General features: G+C 43.2%; 1 protein-coding gene across 2 annotated transcripts in view; it reads right to left on the bottom strand.

The window, feature by feature from the left end:
- The window catches only part of LOC311142397 (endothelial cell-selective adhesion molecule-like), a 59,217-nt gene that overhangs the window by 4,382 nt on the left and 35,643 nt on the right, over nucleotides 1-19,192 (bottom strand). For both annotated transcript variants that reach the window (XM_084178044.1, XM_084178045.1), the window contains 4 exons: nucleotides 8,026-8,171; nucleotides 6,354-6,555; nucleotides 2,824-2,979; nucleotides 720-842 (listed from right to left, as the gene is read on the bottom strand). In XM_084178044.1, coding sequence (XP_084034170.1) covers nucleotides 720-842; nucleotides 2,824-2,979; nucleotides 6,354-6,555; nucleotides 8,026-8,171 — 627 coding nt within the window. The remainder of the gene's footprint in view (nucleotides 1-719; nucleotides 843-2,823; nucleotides 2,980-6,353; nucleotides 6,556-8,025; nucleotides 8,172-19,192) is intronic.

The raw sequence follows: 19,192 nt of genomic DNA, 5'->3' as shown, positions 1-19,192 counted from the left end.
TTGCTTATTTGAGCTGTTCTTGCCATAATATGGACTTGGTCTTTTACCAAATAGGGCTATCTTCTGTTTACCTCCCCTACCTTGTCACAACACAACTGATTGGCTCAAACTCATTAAGAAGGAAAGAAATTCCACAAATTAACTTTTAACAAGGCACACCTGTTAATTGAAATGCAATCCAGGTGACTTTAGCTGGTTGAGAGAATGCCAAGAGTGTGCAAAGCTGTCATCAAGGCAAAGGGTGGCTATTTGAAGAATCTCAAATATAAAATATATTTTGATTTGTTTAACCATTTTCTGGTTACTACATGATTCCATGTGTTATTTCATAGTTTTGATGTCGTCACTATTATTCTACAATGTAGAAAATAGTACAAATAAAGTCAAACCCTTCAATGAGTAGGTGTTCTAAAACTTTTGACTGGTAGTGCGCACGCGCACACGCACACACACACACACACAATATCTAAAAACGGTAAATGTGCATTGCAATTATTATTTTTTGGTGCACATTAGATGAAGGAAAACTCAATTTAAGTGAAGGGCAGTGCATCAGTCCCAATTAAAATGCATTTCTTAATTACTTGCTCTGGTTTTCAAAGCCATTTCACGTACCAGGAGTTAACTGTTTTAAGAAGCACATTTCTCTACATTCTGACTGGCCCACATAGCGTATAGTGAGTCTTGTGTGTCCAGTGTTGTACTATAACAGTACGTACAGGTGATGACCTCCAGGTTGATGTAGCATCGCTCTGTGCCGGCCGTGTTGCTGGCCGAACACATGTACTTCCCCGACATGTTGCTGCTCAGGTTGCTCAGCTTCAGGGTGCCTGTCTTCTCATCTGTAACACACACAGACACACACCCATCAGTGGTGGTCGTGCCATTTAAGATGAGGGAGGACTATTTTTATTTTTATAAGCATGGCCTTATTTCTATTACAGCATATTGGATGACTGTCATTCATATTCCATTCACCCAGCTCAATGTAATATCGATAGGTTTAGGCTACTACATGATACTCTAATGTTCCCTATACCTATCATGAGGTTGCTACAACCTAGCCTATGAATGAAAGTTTACAACGTAGGTAGGTGCACAGGTCAAGGTACATTTGAGCAATCAAGGTGACAGACATTGACACATTCAATATCACCTTGCACACTCTTGCCTGCATTTAGCTGATCTAGGGTGTGCAAATGAGATTGTCTATTGGACAAATTCAGGTATGTTTATCCCCGTTTCGGTCTGCTTAAGAAACCTTTTTCAACAGAATCATCGGAATGAATACATTCCTGATCACATGCAAATATAGTTCACTTTCATAGCAGCCACATAACAGCATGATCCCTTTCATCATTGTATTCCTTCTCGCATCTACTCGCTCTCCTTCGCTCACCTTTTCCCTTCGCTTGTGAACATCAGTGCACAACACATCAGCTTTCTGTGACGAGGGCGAAAAGAAAGTTTCCAAGCCAAACCTTCATATCATAACCGCTACAAACAGCCTACATAGTTGTCACCATATTAACGTCAGTTAACATAGCTATTAGAACTAATGTGCTAGTAAACCACATACAATTATGCAGTACAGTGTACAGTCAGCAGCAAGCAGTTACACAGGCGGGCCTCGAAGCAATAAATTAATAAAACCAAAAGCTTACCTTGACTTGGAAGAGTTCCAGTGTTGGATAGCCATAACCAGCTAGCTAACATAGCATCCCTCTCGGTTTGAGCCGGGTGTTTGAGTAGGCTAAACTAGCTAGCTTCATTCGCTAGCTAAGTAAGTGAAAGTGAGGAGGATGGTCCTCCCCTTCCTCCTCCTAGGAGCCTCCACTGACACCCATACAGTGTCCATATTAGGACAGCATTGTCAGTCCTGTCATTACTGCGGCTGTCCTTATATGGACACTGTGCATTGATCATATGCGCTTTTTCCTTATCATTAAATCACTACTAACCAGATTTTTTTTTTTTTACCAAACAATGTGGGATACTTATCCAATTCTTGCACTCCATAAATGAGAGGAAATAGTATGGGAACACTGATTATGGGTTTGTGATTTTTTGTGTGATTTGAGCAGAGTCACATTAGGATTCAACCTCATGTGTGCTTTAATCTAGTCCCAAACAGATTAGCCCCTAAATCTCCAAGTCAAAACAAAAACAGAACAATGTCACAGATATGCCAACTGAAACTCCGATTTGTTTATGCACAATCCTTTTGATTGCCTGTTCCATTTCACATTAAGTGTCCTTAAATCCACATAGATACATGGTAGCCACATACGTATGTATAGTGTATTACTAAGTACAGATTGATACAACACACTCACAACCATTCTACCCGGTTGGTTGTGTAGTTACACAATACATAGTACCTGTAACTTTAGGACACTTAATGTAAAGTGAGACCTGATTGTCTACTGATTGCCTCAATTCACATGTAACTTTTTTAAATCCCTTTGCCATTGTCAAAATTATACCCTCTGCTTTGTCATTAAATTAAACCCTCTGCTTTGTCATTAAATTATACCCTCTGCTTTGTCATTACGTTTGCTTATGGTACATACTGTACACATTTCTTATCCAGAGCAACTCACATTACGTGTGTACAACAACTTGGCTGAACAACATTCTATTACAGTACTCTCAAAGTTCAAAGTTATCAAATTTCAGAAAGAAAGCAAGCTCTCCCTGAAATACAGGACATTTACAATAAATACACTGTATATCTGAGTAACCAAAAGGTTTTGCTTATGATGTTGGTTACTAAAGCTTGACCGCCATGTTTCAGATGTCAGACTGCAGTTAGTTACTCACTGAGCATGGGAGAGAAGAAGACTTCAGACGTGGGGCTGGTCTTATGCCACTTGTACATGGGGATGGGCTTGCCTGACTTGGACTTGCAGCTCAGCGTGACGTTGCCTTTCAGAACTGGCTTCCCCGACAGAGAGCACTCTGGGACAGCAGGAGGGACTGAGATATAGGATAGAGGTTTGGGAGATGGTTAGTTGAACATTTGTGATGAGATGCTAAATTAGAGTCATTTGAATAATGATAGATAAAATAATGTTTAGGATTTAGGGTAGTGGCAAACAGCGTAACTATTGTGTTAAGATACATACAGGAACATGTGTGTACAGGTATGTGGGTGCGCATGTACTGTATGCGGGTATATGTGCAAGTAGAGCACATCTGTAAGTGTGTGTATATGTTTGTGTGTGTGTGCCTTTTTGTTAGCGTTTGATCATATACAGTGCTTTCAGAAAGTATTCATACCCCTTGACTTATTCCACATGTTGTGTTACAGCCAGAATTCAAAATTGATACAATTTAGCTAATTTATTGAAAATTAAATAGAGAAATATCTCATTTAGATAGGTATTCACACCCCTGAGTCAATACCTTGTAGAAGTACCTTTGGCGGCGATTACAGCTTTGAATCGTCTTGGGTATGTCTGTATCAGCATTGCACATCTGGATTTTGGGATTTTCTCCCATTCTTCCTTGCAGATTTTCTCAAGCTCTGTTAAGTTAGATGGAACAACAATCTTCAAGTCTTCCTCAGATTTTCAATGGGATTCAAGTCTGGGCATTGTCTGGGCCACTCGAGGACTTTCACATTCTTGTTCTGAAGCCATTCCAGCGTTGCTTTGGCTGTATGCTTGAGGTCATTGTCCTGATGGAATGTCAATATTCACCCCAGTCTAAGGTCCTGCCAGAAGGACACTCTGAAGCAGGTTCTCATAAATAAAAGGATTTGCCTGTATTTGCCTCCGTTCATTGTTCCCTCTATCCTTACCAGTCTCCCAGTCCCTGCCGCTGAAAAGCATCCCCATAGCATGATGCTGCCACCACCATGCATCCCGGTAGGGATGGTGTTAGACGGGTGATGAGCTGTGCCTGGTTTTCTCCAGACATAGCCATTTGCATTCAGGCCAAAGAGTTCAATTTCTGTCTCATCAGACGACAATCTTTTGCCTTATGCTCAGTGTCTTTCACATGCCTTTTGCAAACTCCCGATGTGCTGTCATGTGCCTTTTTCTCACGAGAGGCTTCCGTCTGGCCACTCTCCCATAAAGCCACAGATTGGTGAAGTGCTGCAGAGACTGTTGTCCTTCTAGCAGGTTCTCCCATCTCAGCCTAGGAACTCTGTAGTTCTGTCAGAGTGGTCATTGGGCTCTTGGTCACCTCCCTAACCAAGGTTCTTCTTGCCCGGTTGCTCAGTTTGGTTGGACGGCCAGCACCAGACAGAGTCTGGGTAGTTTGTTATATATATATATATATATATATATATATATATATATATATATATATATACACACACAGTGGGGAGAACAAGTATTTGATACACTGCCGATTTTGCAGGTTTTCCTACTTACAAAGCATGTAGAGGTCTGTAATTTTTTAAAACAAAAATCCAGAAAATCACATTGTATGATTTTTAAGTAATTAATTTGCATTTTATTGCATGACATAAGTATTTGATCACCTACCAACCAGTAAGAATTCCGGCTCTCACAGACCTGTTAGTTTTTCTTTAAGAAGCCCTCCTGTTCTCCACTCATTACCTGTATTAACTGCACCTGTTTGAACTCGTTACCTGTATAAAAGACACCTGCACACACACTCAATCAAACAGACTCCAACCTCTCCACAATGGCCAAGACCAGAGAGCTGTGTAAGGACATCAGGGATACAATTGTAGACCTGCACAAGGCTGGGATGGGCTACAGGACAATAGGCAAGCAGCTTGGTGAGAAGGCAACAACTGTTGGCGCAATTATTAGAAAATGGAAGAAGTTTAAGATGACGGTCAATCACCCTCGGTCTGGGGCTCCATGCAAGATCTCACCTTGTGGGGCATCAATGATCATGAGAAAGGTGAGGGATCAGCCCAGAACTACACGGCAGGACCTGGTCAATGACCTGAAGAGAGCTGGGACCACAGTCTCAAAGAAAACCATTAGTAACACACTACACCGTCATGGATAAAAATCCTGCAGCGCACGTAAGGTCCCCCTGCTCAAGCCAGCGCATGTCCAGGCCCGTCTGAAGTTTGCCAATGACCATCTGGATGATCCAGAGGAGGAATGGGAGAAGGTCATGTGGTCTGATGAGACAAAAATAGAGCTCTTTGGACTAAACTCCACTCGCCGTGTTTGGAGGAAGAAGGAGGATGAGTACAACCCCAAGAACACAATCCCAACCGTGAAGCATGGAGGTGGAAACATCATTCTTTGGGGATGCTTTCTGCAAAGGGGACAGGACGACTGCACCGTATTGAGGGGAGGATGGATGGGGCCATGTATCGCGAGATCTTGGCCAACAACCTCCTTCCCTCAGTAAGAGCATTGAAGATGGGTCGTGGCTGGGTCTTCCAGCATGACAATGACCCGAAACACACAGCCAGGGCAACTAAGGAGTGGCTCCGTAAGAAGCATCTCAAGGTCCTGGAGTGGCCTAGCCAATAGAAAATCTTTGGAGGGAGCTGAAAGTCCGTATTGCCCAGCGACAGCCCCGAAACCTGAAGGATTTGGAGAAGGTTTGTATGGAGGAGTGGGCCAAAATCCCTGCTGCAGTGTGTGCAAACCTGGTCAAGACCTACAGGAAACGTATGATCTCTGTAATTGCAAGCAAAGGTTTCTGCACCAAATATGAAGTTCTGCTTTTCTGATGTATCAAATACTTCTGTCATGCAATAAAATGCAAATTAATTACTTAAAAATCATGGAGACCACTGTGCCTTTGGAAACTTTCAACACTCTAGAAATTGTTTTATATCCTTCCCCAGATATATGCCTCATCACAATTCTATCTCTGAGATCTATGGACAGTTCCCTGGACTTCATGGTATAGTTTCTGCTCTGACTTACACTGTCAACTGTGGGACATTATATACTGTAGACAGGTGTGTATATTTCAAAATCATGTCCAAACTATTGAATTGGCCACAGATGGACTCCAATCAAGTTGTAGTGACGTCAAGGATGATCAAAGGAAATTGGATGCACCCGAGCTCAATTTGGAGTGTCATAGCAAAGGGATGTGAATACTTATGGAAATTCGATTTCTGTATTTCACTTTCAATAAATTAGCAAACATTTCTAAAAACATGGTTTTCACATTGTCATTTTGGGGTATTGTGTGTAGATGGGTGAGAGAAGGCAATCAATTTAATCCATTTAGAATTCAGGCTCTAACAACATTTTGAATAAGGGGTATGAATACTTTCTGATGGCACTGTATATGTACATGCGTGCCTCATTCTACATGTACAGCTCATAAGAATACACATATGGCGTACTGCATGACTACAATAACTACATAAGGGGTCTCCTCGTCCTTACCAATGACGTTGAGGGTAAGTTCTCCGGTCAGGCCATGGGCCCCGGGGATGATGACCTGGCAGAAGTAGCGTCCTGAGTCCGACTCCTGCGTGTTGTTGATGTACAGAGACAGGTTGGCCGAGGGCATGGTGGCTGTGAAGCCTACGCGCTCCCCAAACTGCGGGCTGCCTAAACTGATCGAGTCTGGGGTGTAGGAGATTATCTGTGTGGGTTGGATGGAGGGGACAAGAGCCATGAAGATTGTTGAAAAGCTCCCTAGAATATCCTTTTGCCTTTTCTTTATTTTACACCATGTAGTCTACCATTACTAAGCTGTTCTCTTAGCTAATGTTATGTTCTTAATAGAGCCATGACAAGGCAATATTGAGTGCATTGGAGTATGAATAGAAGTAGAGTACTTTAAAATATGACAAAGACATTAGAAGATAAAACCACATTGTCTTTCAAATCATATAGATCTTTATGCAAACAAGCAAGACAGAATTATCCTTTCGAGCTAAAGACTAACAGGCCGATTCAGAGTTGAGATAAAGGCGCACAACTCAGACATTCTGTAGTTAAATCCGACTACCGTTCCATGACTGGGCCTTTAGCCAAAGCAGCTTGCTCTGTTCAGGCCAATAACTGCAATATCCCAATCTACTACTGGTGAGTGCTACTGTAGTGGAATGGTAACTACTAGACTCAAACAGGATTTTTTTTGTCTTTGTTTTATCCCCTTTGGGACTTGGTCCATCTGTATACTACTGTAAAACAATATGGAATAAGCAAATACAAGCCCATGCAGGTCCCTACATAGTGTTGTCTGTGGATGCAAGTTTGAAAATCAAAGTCAGATGAGAGCCTTATGGCCAACTGCCCGCTTCCGCCAAAATTTGTTTTGGTTTTGTAAAGGGTTAACCCCAACCTAACCCCAAAATAGAAACTCTGTCAAGTGGTTAGTCATATCACTTGATAGCCTAATTTTCTGAAATGTTACGGGTAAAATATATTGTATAGATGGAGTGCTAAGCCTTTTATTTGATTCATTTCTGAGTGTTTCCAAAGGAAGAGCTTTGCCAGATTAACAGCAGTCAACATCCTTCATGAGAATAATCCCCACGTTACGGCCACAGATGGCTAAGCAAGTAAGATTTTCAGTTGTAGTTGGGAGCTTTTGATCAAAAACTGCACAAAAGAGCAAACATATCTGTAATAATCAACAGACAAATTATAATTATCACAAGTCTGAGTTAAACATGAAATTAAACCCTAACAAAATGTAATACATTCATCATTTTAAGTTGACTTAAAAAAATAATACAGATTTGATTCATTTTTACAAAAAATAAACTTCCATGTATAAAATACTTCTGACAAGGAAGTATTTAACTGGTATGCAGCACTAATGCAGGTACCTTACTGGCCTCTGGGACATTATATTGTAGACTTATGATGTCACAGAACTCAGCAGCCACAGGCTAATCATGACCACTGCATGATCAAAGGGATCTTCACACATCCCAACTTAAGACGCACAAACTAACTTTGCGCAAATATGCCATTGCCTTAATGTTTGGTGCGAAAGTTCAAGTTACTGTGCGTGTCTCAAGGGCGACCCTAAATCGTCAGATGATCAGCACAGATGCTAAAGGCCACCACACATAGAACAAAACAGATCCCAAACACTCACCAGTAGGGAGTTATTGGCTACAAAGTTCCAGAGGACGGTGTTCTTGCTAATGCTGAAGCTGGGACTGTACCAGGCCTGCAGCACCACCTTCTGACCTTCAATCACCTCCATGATCCTCTGGGGCGTCTGGATCTGGGCCAGCACACCTGGAGGATGGACATTGGGAGGAGGAGGGGGAAAACAGAGTACTTACTTAAGGAACCTGTCCGAGTGTGGTAGTGACTATCTGGCTTAATAGATTGCAAAACACAGGGGCTTTATTCAATTAAAAGCAGTTGAGTGTTTCTGGCAGAAAGGAAAAAATGCACTGAACAATAAGAGATGCTTTTCCCAAGCTGTGTTTAAATTGATAACCAGTCAAGCTTTTGTTTCACACACTGCAAGCATGTTTTTTGAGTCTATTTTTGTAGTATATCAAGATAAAATATATACGTTTTGATAAGGAAAAGCTGTAGCTATTGTGGCTTGTTGACAAGCACTTAAAACATGTCATATCAAAACGTCTTCTCGTAGACCTATTATAGGTGGACATAGAGGCATCAATCACATTTACAGTCCACATTCATATCAAAACACAAAAACAAGACTGACACTTACCCAAGTCAAAATGTTGACAAGCCACATTTAATTTGATTGTCAGTGCAAAATGTGTCACCCTTCAAGAAATCTACCTCATGAGATCCCTCATACTGTAAAAAAACAGCAATGAAAACAAAAAATGACAATGCTTAGTATGGACAAAATAATTATTTGACTCTTTATTTTCCAGAGCTATTGGAACCAATAATAAGCCATCACAGGCTTGCCAACCACATTTACATTTTACATTTACGTCATTTAGCAGACGCTCGACTTACATAGCCAGTGGGATAACCACTTTACAATGTATTATTTATTTATTTATATTTTTTTGGGGGGGGGGGTTGGAGTAAGGGGGGGGTAGAAGGATTACTTTATCCTATCCCAGGTATTCCTTAAAGAGGTGGGGTTTCAAATGTCTCCGGAAGGTGGTGAGTGACTCCGCTGTCCTGGCGTCGTGAGGGAGCTTGTTCCACCATTGGGGTGCCAGGGCAGCGAACAGTTTTGACTGGGCTGAGCGGGAACTATGCTTCCGCAGAGGTAGGGGAGCCAGCAGGCCAGAGGTGGATGAACGCAGTGCCCTCGTTTGGGTGTAGGGACTGATCAGAGCCTGAAGGTACGGAGGTGCCGTTCCCCTCACAGCTCCGTAGGCAAGCACCATGGTCTTGTAGCAGATGCGAGCTTCAACTGGAAGCCAGTGGAGTGTGCGGAGGAGCGGGGTGACGTGAGAGAACTTGGGAAGGTTGAACACCAGACGGGCTGCGGCATTCTGGATGAGTTGTAGGGGTTTAATGGACACATCCACAGTTCAAGGACACATCCACTTTGCGCACAATCCATAACACTGTAAAACATTTTGAAACAATTGTTCCTACCAACCAAAGATGGTAAAATATCCAAACAGACAAGCACTTGGGGAGGTGTTCTTCATAACAACAAACCCCATGCTAGATGGTCACTTGGTCCCAACAAGTCACAGCGACCAACCCACATAGTAAAAAAGAAAAAGAAAAGACATCTCATGATGTCATTGAAGCAGAGGGGTAGAAATGGACTCCAGGCAGCACTTAGTTGTCCAGTTGGAATTGGATCAACTGTGAAATAAAAAACATGAATAAATATGAAAAAAAAAGGAAGTGGATCAATCTCTACCTGTCTGGTTCACCAGCTTGGCCGAAATGAGTCAGTCAATTCAGTCCGAGGCACACTCGGGGCACCCTGCACACACCCGCGTCCACACACACACATCCAATCCACTCACGCAGTTCTATTCCCTTCTTTATCTATGGCGAATCGTCTTTCCCATTATTATTTTATTTGTGGGGGTGATATTGTATTGAGCTTGGGGAATTACATAGACATCATGACGTAACGAAAAATAGCTAGCATTGGATCTTAATTATCCCAGCTTTGGGGCTTCTTACAGAGCAGCTTGCTAGGCCATGGGAATAGTGGTAGCTACAGTATATGCTGTGGTGGATATATCATGGTCTCCTGGCAATTCTCTGAATTCCGAGAGTTAAATCACAATGTTCAATCTCTAAAGAGGATGGGTGTCTGGCTGTCTCAGAGGTCTCCAGCTGATTTAGGCTTTACAAGTTACAGAAAGCTAAACCAACAACCACACAAATTGAAATGGAATACATTGTAAACGCAGGTTCAACAAGGAAAAACTTCCAGCATTGATTTGTTTTTGCAGAGACTTCTTATTTTGGAGCATCTGATGACCTGACATGGTGAGTGATGAACATGAATTTCTCCGGTCCTCATTGCAGTCATGACGCTCAATGCTGTCAAATCTTCGCACGTTTCTAGTTTGACCAGCTGTTTTTCAATAACGTATATTTTTTTATTCGGTTGCCATATTGGTAGGTTTGCTAGCAACAAACTATTTAGCTAGCTTCTAGCCTAGTGTGTTTGATATGCAATGCGATCTCCTCGTCATTAACAGTCAGTGTTGACGAGTGCCCTGACGAGAAGGCAAACCTTTCTAGCTATGCCAGGCTAAATCTGGCATTCTCCGCTCATTGTTATGGATGTATCCAAATTAATGTCCATAGAAAACAGATAACTTGCTGTTATTCTGGCTGCAGAGGTCGGGACTGTGTTAGCCGTAGCTAGCTGGCTCACAAGCAAGGGATAAGAACGTTGGCAGCGAGCATGGCAACGGAACCTCGACAAGAAGGCACTATGCCAGACAAAATTGGGCCTCATCAGCTCATTGTTATGCATGTACCAAATTAATATCAATAGAAAACAGCTTAAACAAATGCAAATGCAGCTACTTTGCTGTTATTCTGGCTGCAGCGCAGAGGTCGTGACTGTTAGCCGTAGCTAGTTTGCTAGCTAGCACGCAAGGTATAAGAATGTTGCCAGGAGCATGGCAACGGAACATATAGAATGAACAACTTAAATACGTCCTTAAATATAGAATTAATCGAACTAACGACTGGGTCGCGTCTTTAGCAAACAAAAGACGAGAAAGTATGAATTGTTTTCACTGTTCTAATTACGTTGGTAACCAGTTTATAATAGCATTAAGGCACCTCAGAGGTTTGTGGTATATGGCCAAAATACACCATGGCTAACGGCTGTATCCAGGCATTCCGAGTTGCGTCGTGACTCAGAACAGCCCTTAGCGGTGGTATACTGGCCATATACCACACCCCCTCGTGACTTATTGCTTAAATAGTGTGCTGAAATAATCACATTTAATTAGATGGAAGAGATGCCCTTTCAATGTTACTTGTTTGTTTTGGGTAATAATTTCATGTTATGGTACAGCAATATCCTTGTCTTTCAATAAAATTACATTTCCAATTCTAAAGAGTTGTGTGCAATCTTCATTTAACTCTCAATCCAGTGCGTCACTGCATGCGTGTGTGTGTGTGCCTGCATATTGTGTCTGCTTGTGTGCATGGTGGTGTGTAACTATCACATGGGAGTGTGTAGGCTTGCCAGCGTGCGTCTGTTGAGTGTCCATGTGGTATGAAATGTGAGGTGTGTATAGGACTTCTGATGTTCCATGTTTCCACTCCCAAATTATTGTTGTCATATTCTTTTATTTTAGCCCTACTGCAAATTCTTAGCCCAGGGTTATCTGAACACAAGGATACCGGTAAGTTATTTCCAGTGTAATTTCGATTATTCATTAGATTAAACTCCTAATCTTATTATCACAAACACAGAAGCCATCTTTCACATAACTGACATGATAAAAATGCCTCCAAAACACAAACAAGGGTAAATTGTTGTAAAATGCCCAATCACCAATCAGCCCAGTCCTCTGCCTGTTCTGATTGAATGGAGATTTACTCAATAAGAACCACATGGCCAGAGACAGACTGCAATGTGTCCAAATGACCAGGTGGGGGCAGCAGATACGCATTACCTGGCACTGAGCACCAATGCGCTGAAACAATGACCACGTTCGCATGCACACCAATATCCCATTATTTTTCGGGATACTCAAGTATTCTGTTTTTAAGTTGACGCATATAAACATCATATCCCGTTTATAATAACATGAAAAAGCCTGTACCACGGTTATGAGAAACCGGGATAAGATGCCTGGGATATGCTGATCTAAGACTGGATACTGTGGCATGTAAACATCTTATCCCGTTTACTGTTGTTTTTGCGGTCTGTGCAGATGATGGGTGTTGTGTGATTATGTTTTCATCCGATTGTCAAACAAATCACTTCAAAAAGTAGGCTACCTGCGCAGTTCGATCAACCATAATTCCATAATGTAGCCCACTATAATTAATTTACTACTGGCTACTGTCACCCCTAATTTAGACAGGTTTCTGATTATAATTTCCAACATTTGGTAGGCAATTTTAGACATTTGGTTTACTTGTCAACCATAGTTTGATACATGCATCTTCTCTGTCATAACTTGTTGCCCCAGAACACTACAAATAAAGTAGTGCTCACCAGAATAATGTTTCACATCAATAGAATGAATGCATTAGTAATCTAGTTAACAAGGTAAAGTTGTCTATTTCATTTAGGGACCGGGGAGAAAACGCAATATCTCCAAAACAGTGGAAAGATTTTGCACAGGACCAATGTCCAAATGGTATCAGTGTGACTGGTTTTAAAGGACATGAAAGCTGAGAAAACGATGAATCACGTTTCTGATAAGTCTTCAGTTCATCTTGGGTACATATTTTATGTGGTTGTCTGCTTGCATAACACTGTCAAAGATACAGTAACATTAGGAGCATTCGCATTATCCCAAATAAGTCCTTAAGTGGGATACAAGCTATTATCCGGAATACTGTATGCATGTAAATGTGGTCATAGAAATCTCACAAGTCCATCTACTACACAGTAGTATAGTTTAAGATAACTATGTATCAAATCAGGGGTAATCTTCCTTGGTTTGTATACAAACACAATACAAAACCCTGAGCGCAGTGGGTAAGAAGGTGTGTAGGTAATGCATGTAGCATAATAGGTGGGTAAACCCTATTCACAAACTAAAGATGATGGTCAACTGAGTTCCCTCCAGAAACATGATACATTGATAAATAGAACAATATAAACAGTCTTAAAATGTCATAATCCTTTAGAGTATCATTTCATCACTCTAACAGAAGAAAAATGCATAGTGGGTTGCAGATGTGAGAAGCAAAGGTGCTCTCTGAGTGGAGTCCATGTGTTTATATTCATGATTACAGGGAGGGTGTGTGTGTGTGTGTGTTTAATGCATGCTTGCTATAATTAGCAGAATTTCAGTCTAGTGAATGTCTTTTGCCCCCTCTTGTAAAGCCAAGTGTGTGTGTGTGACCCCTCCCGCTGTTTGAGAGTCTGGCAGCAAGCACTCCTCTCATCCCTCCATCCTTGCTAAGACGCCTCAGTAAAGGGGGAATAAACCAGCAGAGGGACGTGCGGGGGGGGGGGGGGGGGACCAGAGTCTACAACGGCCTGCTGTCATTAAGTAGAGAAGCTCTCCTCCATCCCTTTTTTAATCCTCCCTCTCTCCTCTTCTAGCCTCTCTCCCTCCACAAGGGTTTTAGCTGGCCTAATGCCCTTCTTTCTTGAGATTCTCCCCCCTGCTGCTGTACCTTCTAGTGGCTGTGAAGGCAGGAGTCAGCTAGCAGTGTGTGTGTCGAACTAATAAGAGGACCCGCTGCATGTGTATATCTGCACAGTGTGGCTATGTGTGTGTGCTGGTCCATGCTGTGTATGATACAGCACCCTGGGTAAGCGAGCTGCTTGGCTGTGATATAATGAGGACAGGTGAGAGGGCCTGCTACTTGCTGCTGCGTAGACAGACTGGAGTCTGGTGTCATCGGCCCAGCGGGCTGCATTCTCCAACAACAACAAAAAACTACTATATCTCCACATTGTACAATGTATATGAAAACAAGCGTATCTTATTGTAAAAGTTCAATGATTTTACTGAGTTACAGTTCATATAATGAAATCAGTCAATTGTAATAAATAAATTAGGCTCTAATCTATGGATTTCACATGACTGGGCAGGGGTGCAGCCATGGGTGGGCCTGGGAGGGCATAGGCCCACCCACTGGGAGCCAGGCCCAGCCAAACAAAATTAGTTTTTCCCCACAAAAAGGTATTTATTGCAGACAGAAATACTCCTCAGTTTCATCAGCTGTCTGGGTGGCTGGTCTCAGACGCTCCCCGCAGGTAAAGAAGCTGGATGTGGAGATCCTGACCTGGAGTGATTACATGTGGTAAGAAAGCATTCACCAAAAGCCACAACATACACCTGAATGGATTTCTGCAACTATGTAAATACCACATGAGTCCTCTTACATTTGGGAACTTTACAGTCCTATTTATGAAACAACCATGAACAGGTGGCGATGGGGTGAGGTTGTGTTTCTCTAAGCGGGAGGTAAGCTTGGCTTCTTCTTTATATGGCGTCGAGTAAAGCTTAAACCATGTATTTAGATTGTAGGTAGGTATTGTAGTTAGGTATTGTAGGTAGTTTATCTAGGTAGTTTATCGTAGGTAGTTATTGTAGGTAAGTATTGTATTCAACTGAGCCCGGTGAAGCACGAGGCTAGCTAACCCACTACCTGGACCAATAAAGCTAGCTAGCTAGCGGGTAGCTACTGGTAATTATTAGCCACTGTGGATAGTTACATTTACACTCTCCGTTGGGACAGACACGAACTGGCTAAATCGATTCAGTAGCTAGCTTTATACTTAACTAGCTAACAGTAGTATAACCTACATTTATTTGTATTTTATTTTTACATACTGGTAACCAGAGTCGATCAAAAGGAATTCAAGACACGGGTGACTAGTAAACGTTAGCTTGGCTTTCTCTGTGTGTTTCATACCGTGGGAGGAGGGGTTGGTTCGTTGACAGAGAGCAATGGCTAGCTAATATGCTAACTATTCTAGCTAGCTAACTAACTGGCTGAATAAGTTGAAGACGTACTCACTCAAACTGTCAAAACTAACCCAAAACTTTACACAACGTTAGACACGGACACAAATGATCTGTTAAGCGTGTTAACACACTATTGGTAGTTTGTTGTAACCGAGTATTGGTGCTAAACCGTGTTATTGGAAGCTAGCATGCTAGTTAGCTATGGCGTCATAGGATACGGTGCCCTGGGCGGTTTTCACAGAAGAATACTGTACCAAGTTAGCTAGCTGAATAAACTAAGTTAGAGTCTATTCCTAGAAAACATTGAACCGCTGTAGTTTACAACAATTATAATTTCTAAAGTGGAGAGTTCATCAATGAGCTTGACGCCTTGATAAGTTCCTTTCCTGAGGATGGCTCACCCCTCACAGTTCTGGGTGACTTTAACCTCCCTACGTCTGCCTTTGACTCATTTCTCTCTGCCTCCTTCTTTCCACTCCTTTCCTCTTTTGACCTCAACCTCTCACCGTCCCCCCCTACTCACAAGGCAGGCAATACGCTTGACCTCATCTTTACTAGATGCTTCTTCTACTAATCTCACTGCAACTCCCCTCCAAGTCTCCGACCACGACTTTGTATCCTTTTCTCTCTCGCTCTCCTCCAACACTACTCACTCTGCCCCTACTCAGATGGTAATGTGCCGTCGCAACCTTCGCTCCCTCTCTCCCGCTACTCTCTCCTCTTCCATCCTATCATCTCTTCCCTCTGCTAAATCCTTCTCCCTACAATCTCCTGATTCTGCCTCCTAAACCCTCCTCTCCTCCCTTTCTGCATCTTTTGACTCTCTATGTCCCCTATCCTCCCGGCCGGCTCGGTCCCCTCCTGCTCCGTGGCTTGACGACTCATTGCGAGCTCACAGAACAGGGCTCCGGGCAGCCGAGCAGAAATGGAGGAAAACTAGACTCCCTACGGACCTGTCATCTTTTCACTCCCTCCTCTCTACATTATCTTCCTCTGTTTCTGCTGCTAAAGCCACTTTCTACCACTGTAAATTTCAAGCCTCTGCCTCTAACCCTAGGAAGCCCTTTGCCACCTTCTCCTCCCTGCTGAATCCTCCTCCTCCCTCTCTGTGGATGACTTCGTCAACCATTTTGAAAAGAAGGTTGACGACATCCGATCCTCATTTATTAAGTCAAACTGCCCTACCCTATGCTTTGACTTATTTCTCCCCTCTCTCTCCCCAGATGAAATCTTGCGACTTGTGACGGCCGGCCGGCCGCCCAACAACCTGCCCGCTTGACCCTATCCCCTCCTCTCTTCTCTAGACCATTTCCGGAGACATTCTCCCTTACCTCACCTCGCTCATCAACTCATCCTTGACCGCTGGCCATGTCCCTTCCGTCTTCAAGAGAGCGAGAGTTGCACCCCTCCTCAAAAAACCTACAGACCAGTATCCCTTCTTTCTTTTCTCTCCAAAACTATTTGAGCTAACGTCTCTAGCCGACTCTCCTGCTATCACTCTCAGAATGACCTTCTTGATCCAAACTAGTCAGGTTTCAAGACTGGTCATTCAACTGAGACTGCTCTTCTCTGTGTCACGGAGGGTCTCCGCACTGCTAAAGCTAACTCTCTTTCCTCTGCTCTTATCCTTCTAGACCTATCTGCTGCCTTTGATACTGTGAACCATCAGATCCTCCTCTCCACCCTCTCCGAGTTGGGCATCTCCGGCGCTGCTCACTCTTGGATTGCGTCCTACCTGACAGGTTGCTCCTACCAGGTGGCGTGGCGAGGATCTGTCTCCGCACCACGTGCTCTCACCACTGGTGTCCCCCAGGGCTCAGTTCTAGGCCCTCTCCTATTCTCTCTATACACCAAGTCACTTGGCTCTATCATATTCTCACATGGTCTCTCCTATCATTGCTACGCAGACGACACACAATTAATTTTCTCCTTTCCTCTGATAACCAGGTGGCGAATCGCATCTCTGCATGTCTGGTAGACATATCAGTGTGGATGTCGGTTAAGCTTGAGGTGGTGATCCTCGGCAAGACGGAGCTGCTCTTCCTCCCGGGGAAGGACTGCCCGCTCCATGATCTCGCCATCACGGTTGACAACTCCATTGTGTCCTCCTCCCAGAGTGCAATGAACCTTAGCGTGACCCTGGACAACACCCTGTCGTTCTCCGCTAACATCAAAGCAGTGACCCGATCCTGCGAGTTCATGCTCTACAACATTTGCAGAGTACGACCCTACCTTATACAGAAAGTGGCACAGGTCCTAATCCAGGCACTTACTGCAACTCGCTGTTGGCTGGGCTCCCTGCCTGTGCCATTAAACCCCTACAACCTATCCAGAACACTGCAGCCCATCTGGTGTTCAACCTTCCCAAGTTCTCTCATGTCACCCCGCTCCTCCGCACACTCCACTGGCTTCCAGTTGAGGCTCGCATCTACTACAAGACCATGGTGCTTGCCTACGGAGCTGTGAGGGGAACGGCACCTCCGTACCTTCAGGCTCTGCTCAGACCCTACACCCAAACGAGGGCACTACGTTCATCCACCTCTGGCCTCCTACCTCTACGGAAGCACAGTTCCCGCTCAGCCCAGTCAAAGCTATTCGCTTCTCTGGCACCCCAATGGTGGAACAAGTTCCCCCACGACGCCAGGACAGTGGAGTCACTGACGACCTTCCGGAGACACTTGAAACCCTACCTCTTTAAGGAATACCTGGAATAGTATAAAAGTAATCCTTCTACCCCCCCTCCCCCACCCCCCCCATAAAAAAGGTGGTTGTCCCACTGGCTATCATAAGTTGAATGCACCAATTTGTAAGTCGCTCTGGATAAGAGTGTCTGCTAAATGACATAAATGTAAATGTCTGCGGTTGTACATACTGCTAAATTCTCTAAAACAACGTTGGAGGCGGCTTATGGTAGAGAAATGAACATTCAATTATCTGGCAACAGTTCTGGTGGACATTCCTGCAGTCAGCATGCCAATTGCACGCTCCCTCAAAACTTGGAGACATCTGTGGCATTGTGTGGTGTGACAAAACTGCACATTTCAGTGTCCTTTTATTGTCCCCAGCACAAGGTGCATCTGTGTAATGATCATGCTGTTTAATCAGCTTCTTGATATGCCACACCTGTCAGGTGGATGGATTATCTTGGCAAAGGAGAAATACTCACTAATATGGATGTAAACAAATTTGTGCACAGAATATGAGAGAGATAAGCTTTTTGTGCATATGGAACATTTCTGGGATCTTTTATTTCAGCTCATGAAATATGGGACCAAAACGTTACATGTTGTGTTTATTTTTGATCAGTATATTTTAAATGACCCAGAGGATTCTTAATTGGATGTTATAATCCACAATCTTATCTCCAGAAGGTTGTGCTCAGATCACATATACAAAATGTATTTTGAGGCAACCTCTATTAAATAAGCAGGCAATGATTGACATCTAACTAGACACACTTAATTGCAGTCACAACCTTCCATCTTCCCACCTCCCCACCCCCAAACAGCAAATATGAACAGCCATACTATAACTGTATACTCTCAATGAAATGACAGTTTCCCTTTCAGTACAACAGGACAGAGGGAGGGAGGGAGAGCGAGAGACAGGATAAGGTGAAGGTGAGAAGCTCGCCAGATGACAGATAAGGAAAATCCTGATCGTCAATGGAGACTCGACTGCCTGCACATCCTCTTAAAAAGGGCTCATCGGCCACCCCACTGCTTGTGTTGTGTTTCAGTTTGGGGGTTGGCCCTGAACCGCCCTGGGCTGGCCTTTTGGGCAAGGTGGATCTTTACACTAAATCCCGTCCACTCAAAAGGATGTGGCCAGAGTGAGAGAGGCAAACTTGGCACTGTGTTGTGACATGCTGTTTAATCAGCTTCTTGGTATGCCACATCTGTCAGGTGGATGGCTTATATTGGCAAAGGAGAAATGCTTACTAACAGGGATGTAAACAGAAATAAAGCTTTTTGTGCATATGGAAAATTTCTGGGATCTTTTATTTCAACACTTTACATGTTGCATTTACATTTTTGTTCAGTATAGTTAGCGGTGTGGTATGAATATGGTGAAGACATGAATAATAATAAATAATACATTTAATTAAAATAATAATAACAACGATCCAAAACACAGAAAATAATCAAAGCAATATACAGGTGTCGTCAGATCCGGAAGACATGAGAACAGAATTAGCAGAGGTCCTTGAAA

The sequence above is a fragment of the Coregonus lavaretus genome, assembly GCF_964263955.1.
Source record: "Coregonus lavaretus genome assembly, chromosome: 15".
In the NCBI taxonomy this organism is placed as follows: domain Eukaryota; kingdom Metazoa; phylum Chordata; class Actinopteri; order Salmoniformes; family Salmonidae; genus Coregonus; species Coregonus lavaretus.
This window is presented reverse-complemented; position numbering and strand designations above follow the sequence as displayed.